The sequence below is a fragment of the Octopus bimaculoides genome, chromosome 4 (assembly GCF_001194135.2).
Source record: "Octopus bimaculoides isolate UCB-OBI-ISO-001 chromosome 4, ASM119413v2, whole genome shotgun sequence".
Classification (NCBI taxonomy): Eukaryota; Metazoa; Mollusca; class Cephalopoda; order Octopoda; family Octopodidae; genus Octopus; species Octopus bimaculoides.
In genome coordinates, this window is record NC_068984.1 from 132795833 (window position 1) to 132803332 (window position 7500).

Consider the following 7500-nt stretch of genomic DNA (forward strand, 5'->3'; position numbering starts at 1 on the left):
ATAATTTTACGGTAAAGTAAGCATGTATCCTATCGATCCCATCGGCGACGCCAATAAACTCTGTTATGTTTCCCTCGGGTGACTCGTAGAGATAACATAACGAGTTATACAATTTAATTATTACATTTATTGTTCAATTACATACAAAGAACGCACTCACCCAATGTTCGTTATGAATAAACAAAAGTCATGTCCGCCATATATATATCAATGACATTTTACCACGACAGTCCCACAAGACAACAACAATGAAACAATGAACTCAGACGAACCACATGACACACGGAACGTCAGACGAATTACATATCTAACAGTCCATATAACAATTATATAGAGATCATTAAAATCATAGTTGTCATAATCCTCATCATCATCATCATTGTCATCACTACCACCATTGTCATCAACATCATCAACATCAACTCATCTACAAATAATTATTTCTAAAAGTATTGATCCAAATAAATGACAGAAAGGACATAGCAGCTACTTGTGAATATTATTGGTTTCTTACAAAGGTACATAACCATATATTTATAGAATAGAGGTGATGTGATGATGTTAATATAGGTTTTTATTCCAAAATGATTGCTGAAGTGATATAGGTGAAGTGAACTGGCTTCAACTGGTAATGGCCTACTGAGAGCTTACCTCTTGTTATATAATGCTCTGTGAATAATATTGGCATCTGTTATAAAGATCAAAAGTGATGGATGAAAGAGAAAACATATTACCTGCACCAATCACAGTGTTGAACTTGGATCTTTCACTAACAGGGACCCATTTCCCTTGTAATAAAATGAGCCCTGGAAATACACTTCCCTAGAAAGAGATGAAATATTGAAATTGAGATAGAAATATCAAACACAAAGTAGAATAGTTTTGCTTATTATGTTAATGTATTTATTTTGCAAGATTCCTGATGTGAAATTGTGTGTTGAAACAGGTATTGTTTATATTTCGGGATGACAAAACAGGAGGAGACACATGGGATGGAGAGTCGCTGAAGAGGTCACAGGATGTGTGATGAAAGACTTCCAGACAAAGGACATAAAGTAAGAACAATAATAAATCTGAAGTGAAGAATGAATATATAATACGTATGCTTATTTGGCAAAAAAAAAAAATGAAAATAACTATCCTAAAATATAATAAGAGTTTTACTTCCGTTTCTCTTATTTCTGTTTTTAGCAATTTTACAGCCATTTTCCAAAGTTTAGATCAGTGGTTCCCAAAGTGGGCAGTACTACCCCATGGGGACAGTGGAAAGATCAAAGGGGGGGCGTTGAAGAAAAATGGGGCAATGGATGTAAAAAAGAATAAATAAAATAAAGGGTTAATTAAGTTTAAGTTTTATTTGTGAAATACTGTTATTTTGAATTTGCTGAAGAAAACAGTCTATGTCTGTAATAGTGAGTTGAGGTGGGGCACTAGGAATGTGGCCTTAGAACCACGGGAGCAGCAACCTGAAAAAGTTTGGGAGCCACTAGTTTAAATGGTTCTTGTTTTGTTCTGTTGTAGCAGGATATATTTCCTGTCACTGATTCAACAGCTGTTAGCTAGCATGGAATCTGATGTCAACTAAGTAAACCTGAGTCAAATTGAGTTATGTACCTTGATAACAAGCATAATGCAAGAATGTATTATGCACCTTAACATTTATATAACATGGGTGGTAGCACTTACTAGTGGGGGTGTTTTGAATTCGCAAGGGGGCAGCATATGTTGAGGAAGACTATAGGGCACAGTATCCCAACTTTTTCTACCTCGAGGCACTCCAGCCAAGCCTTTCAGAAATCCATGGCACCTCTATTAGAAATTCTAATATGATGGTTGTTTTTTGATTCAACATCAATATAACAAAACTTTAACCCAGGAAAATAACATTTGTGTAAGAAAACTATGTCCCTGAATTGATAATAATAAAAAATTTTCTTTATTTCACCAATGTTGATATAATAAACATAAAATAGACGACAATACTATTTATCGTGAAAATAGTATCAAAACAGACAATTGGAGACTGGACAGCTCCCTGCTAACCAGTTCCATGTCAAACCATCCAACTCATGCCAGCATGGAAAGCAGATGTTAAACAATGATGATGATGATGATGATGAATTGACCAAGCCAACCATGCTATGATGGCTATAAAAAACAAATAGAGATAATAGATCTTAAAACTGGTTATAAGAAACTGGAACAAATACATAGAAAAAAAGCAAAACATTATTGTCGTTATGATCAAAATATATTTTTTTTATCAAACTTCTCTCGAGCAGGATCACCGAATGGACAAAGCTTTGGACTGCTTACTTTTAGGGTTTGATTTTAAAGCTCAAATTGTTTTGTTTTGTTTTTGGACAGAAAACTTTATCCTACATGACATCAGTTCATGTTACCTGTCAGGAATATATGGTAAATCATCTGGGAATATTAATCTGCAACCAAAAAGCACCCACTACACTCTCGGAGTGGTTGGTGTTAGGAAGGACATCCAGCTGTAGAAACATTGCCAGATCAGATTGGAGCCTGGTGGCAGCCACTGGCTCTCCAGATCTCAGTCAAACCGTCCAACCCATGCCAGCATGGAAAACGGACGTTAAATGATGATGATGATGATGATGATGATGATGGTGGTGGTGGTGGTGATGGTGGTAATGATGATGATGATGATGATGGTGATGGTGGTGGTGATGATGATGATGATGATGATGATGATGATGATGATGATGATGAACTCACCACTATCTCATTCAAGGAGGAAATTTAACTCATATCTATATATTACCATGAAACTGAAACAAACCACCATAATAGCCTTTAAAAACATAATGCTATGGAGGATACATTTACATTACAAGCTTCTGAAAAAGACAGGAGACAAAAAAAAAAAAATAGAAAAAGGAAAAAAAAAAGAAAAGAAAGTACTTACTTGCGCAAGACCCATTAATCCCCGAATTACAGTAGCTAACGGGAAGCTGTATTTTGATGCTGATGGAAATGTAAACGTCAGGATAGCACAAGCCAGAAGACCCCAACCGACCGTTAATTTGCCTCCAATTCTTTGTGAGATGATGCCCCAAGGAACTTGTGAGAGGAAATACCCAACAAAAAATGCTGATGTTATAATTCCTTGTTGGTTAGGGGTCCAGTTAATATTGCCAGACATCTGGAAAGAACAATAACAATATAAAGGATAATAAAATTCTCAATTACAATAGTGATTTCTTACATTGGTAAACACATCCTCACATTTATAGAAGAGTAAGACTGGAATTTAATCTAGTGTATAACTGATAGTCATTTTATTGATTCCAGGAGGATTAAAAGCAAAGTCAGTATCAGGAGGATTTGAACTCAGAATGTATAGAGATGAACTCTATATCAGAATATATTTCTAGAGCTGTTCTGAAACAATTTTCAAGTTTCTGGAAAACTTCATTCTAAAAACTTCAGACTAAAAAGAGGGTAAGGCAAAGAGTGAGAGAGAAAGAGGGATTGTGCTGTATATAAAGTTGCCAGTACCGCCTGACTGGCCTTCGTAGGATTTTCGAGCGAGATCGTTGCCAGTGCCCCTGGACTGGCTCTTGTGCGGGTGGCACATAAAAGACACCATTTTGAGCGTGGCCGTTGCCAGTACCGCCTGACTGGCCTTCGTGCGGGTGACACGTAAAAGCACCCACTACACTCTCTGAGTGGTTGGCGTTAGGAAGGGCATCCAGCTGTAGAAACTCTGCCAAATTAGATTGGAGCCTGGTGTTGCCATCCGGTTTCACCAGTCCTCAGTCAAATCGTCCAACCCATGCTAGCATGGAAAGCGGATGTTAAATGATGATGATGATGATGATGATGATTAAGTCTATAAAATTGTGCATAAAATATATAAAGCGTATATATGAAGTGCATTAAGTAATCATCGTGTTCCAATTTCCTTCACTTTTCAATGATTAACAGATAAGCGACTATCTTTTGATACAGACACGACACAGACTACACACTTTCAGGTATTTTGGATAAGGTTTTCAGAAATAACCCAATAAGTTTACAATTAATTCCATGAAATATTCATGGGTCCTGCTAGTTTTTATAATTTGACAAGTGGTGGTTAACAACAACAGCTATCACCGCTGCCACTGCCACCACCACCACCACCACCACCACCACCACCACCACCACAATCATTGCTACCTGCACCACTAACATTACCACCAAAACTGCTGCCGTTACCGCCATTGTTATTATCATTAAGGTGAGAAGGTGGCAGGAAAGAGGTTGGAAAATGAAGAGATACAGAAGAAGGTTTTAGAGGGGGGAAAAACACATGCTACCCTCGAAGCTGAAGCATGAAAACCAGGAAGACAGTGGGAGAGAAAAAAAACCCAAAGGAATGCATAACAAACTTACCAATGTTGCATTTTTTGTAAATGTGTCATTTAAACGCCCAGTACAATAACTGGTGTGTGATTTATTCCATTCATGGCTATTATGTGCACTTGTTTGGTTTACCATTAACACCAGGGCAATGCTAAGATCAAATCGCAGACAATAAGCTAGTAGACTAGCCAGCCAGCCTAATATCATTAAATTGAAACGCACTGGTGGGAAACCTGCAAGTAGCAAAAGGTAGAGTCAATTATATATATGATATAAAAAAAAAAAAACAACATAAAAAACAACATAGGCAGAGGTGTGGTTGTGTGGTAAGAAGTTTACTTCTCAGCCACATGGTTCCAGGTTAAATCCCACTGGGTGGCATATTGGGCAAGTGTCTTTTGTCTATAGCCTTGGCTGACCAAAGTCTTGTGAATGGATTTGGCAGATAGAAACTGAAAGGATATATATATCCATGTGTATGTATCTTTGTGTCTGTGTTTATTTCCTGACTCCACTTAACGACTGGTGTTGGTGTGTTTACATCCCAGTAACTTAGTGGTTTGGTGAAAGAGACTGATAGAGTAAGTACCAGGTTTAAAAAGATAAAAAAATTAGTACTGGGGTTAATTCATTCAACTAAAATGTTTTCAAGGTGGGGCCCCAGCATGGCCACAGTCTAATGACTGAAACAAGTAAAAGATACAAGGAAATATATAAATTATAAAAAATTGTATATATATATAATAAAAAAAAAACCCCAAAGAAGTAAGAGTTATTGTTGTTGTTGCTGTTGAGGTTGTTGTTTTGCTTAGGTGAGCTCTGCTCTAGTAGATCTGTGACCAAAGATGTTCCAATCATGACCTTTGGGTCTTTTATTCAAATAGAGTATGCAAAATAATATTAACATAAGTGTAGACATGGTTGTGTGGTTAAGAAACTTGCTTAAGAAGCCAAGTGGCTTTGATTTCAGTCCCACTGCATTGGCACCTTAGGTCAATCAATGGTTTGGTGTTGTGGGTAAATCTGACAGACAGAAACTGTGCAAAAGCTTGTTGTGTATATATATATAAAATTGAAAACCAAATGGAAAGTGGAGATTTTCCCTAAAACTATATATATATATATATACATACATACATTTATCATCATCATTGTTTAACGTCTGCTTTTCATGCTAGCATGGGTTGGACAGTTTGACTGAGGACTGGCGAGCCAAATGGCAGCACCAGGCTCCAATCTGATCTGGCAGAGTTTCTACAGCTGGACGCCCTTATTTTTCTTCCCTTATTCTGGTTCGATTTCAATTTCACTTGCGTCAACAGATCTTCGCAAGCAGAGTTTAGTGTCCAATGAAGGAAAGGTACGCATAAGTGGGCTGGTTACACCCCTGGCAGAGGCTTCGGATTATGGTCTCACTTGGCTAGCCGGGTCTTCTCACGCACAGCATATTTCCAAAGGTCTCGGTCACAAGTCATTGCCTCGGTGAGGCCTAATGTTTAAAGGTCGTACTGAATTTGAACTTAAACTCTGAATTCTACATTCAGGACAATCCAAGAGAAATCCAAGACAAGCCTAAGGAGCTAGATTCATGTAATGAGCCTATAAAACTTCAAGTTGCACAGAACTGAATGAAACTGTTATTGAATACTAATATATGTGCTCCTATCAAATGTGTTGAGTACCTCTTCCTTTTGTTTGTCGACTCATGCATGCTTTTATATATATATATACATACACACACACACACATACATACACACACACATATTTTTATATGTGTTTATATGTGTATGTATGTGTGTACAAGGGTACACACATACCTTTATCTTGACAAGGGTACACATACATACCTTTATCTTGACATTCATCAAGATAATTAGTGGACAATAAGAGCTAGAAGTATTATTTAAATTTCTTATTTAACCTTTCAGCTTACTTTATTAAATGTAAAGTCTATTCATTAACATTGTTTTGAATTAATCATGCATTATCTCCATAGCTTTGAGATTACAGTGATGTGATTGTTTATTTTCAGAATCATGTTCTAGGGTAAGTGTGAGAGGCAAGATCTGGTCAGTTTGAACATAAAACAGGTAGAATGTTTTGGCCAGATATAGCCAAAACATTCTACCTGCTAAAAAGGTTAGGGAAAAGCCATCCCCATTTCCCACCTTTGTTACTGTGGTGTGCAGTAAAATTGAACTGCAATGCTAAAAGACAAAAAAATTATAACTGTGAAACAGAAATGGATTGTGGACTTAATTCGTTTGAAATACTGACACAAGTCTTTGGATTTATGTTACAATTTTTGTGCCCCTCTTAAAACATTATCAGTGTGAGGTGAAAGAATGAAAACTTGTTGTTTAGCTCCAGTTTGGCCCTGATCAACCAAACATAAAACCAAATGCATTCTACAGGGTGTCCCAAAAGTCACCTATGGAGTTAAAAGTAGTATAATTTCTAAACCCCTAGGCGACTTTTGGGACCATCCTGTCTTTTTATACAAGCACTCTGTATCTAGGATTATATTATTCAATACGTTTTTCTAGTCTTTAGATAGATGTGACTTGTGGGAAGGATATTTGGCTGTTATTTCTAGTAAGTAGGGTGACCTTATAAAGGCGTTCTTGTTGAAAATTAACTTGAGCTTTTCACTCACCATCTACCAATTGATATTAGTTTAATCCTTTCACAACAGAAATCAGATATATCCACACAAAATTTCATTGCCCTTAACTGTGGAAAGCAGTTTTATATATCAATCTATCTTTTGTTGAGGAATGTAACATTTGAAATTATTTTTTGTTGAGAGATGTCAAATTTAATGAGGCAATATGACTTGTGGAAAATACTAATTATATTTTTTGGTAGATACTTAATGTCATTACTAGAATAACCATGTAACTAATTTCATAGTATAAGAGTTAATCAGAAACAAAGCCTTAAATTTATAGGGAAAAGGTGTAGTTAATTGAATTGAATCCAGTTAGAGGGATTGAAAAGGTGAAGCTGACCTTGGTAAAATGTGAACTCAATCAGAGGGACAAAACTACATCCCTTAGATCATTTAGTCCAGCTCTCTACCTTTTCCACTCCTAAAATAAATATTAACAATACTGAACTT

General features: G+C 36.5%; 1 protein-coding gene across 1 annotated transcript in view; it reads right to left on the minus strand.

Annotated features, from left to right (window-relative positions):
* The window catches only part of LOC106878882 (sialin), a 32258-nt gene that overhangs the window by 16919 nt on the left and 7839 nt on the right, over window positions 1-7500 (minus strand). The window contains exons 2-4 of the mRNA XM_014928229.2: window positions 4408-4610; window positions 2936-3172; window positions 735-822 (exon numbers count right to left, since the gene is read on the minus strand). Coding sequence (XP_014783715.1) covers window positions 735-822; window positions 2936-3172; window positions 4408-4610 — 528 coding nt within the window. The remainder of the gene's footprint in view (window positions 1-734; window positions 823-2935; window positions 3173-4407; window positions 4611-7500) is intronic.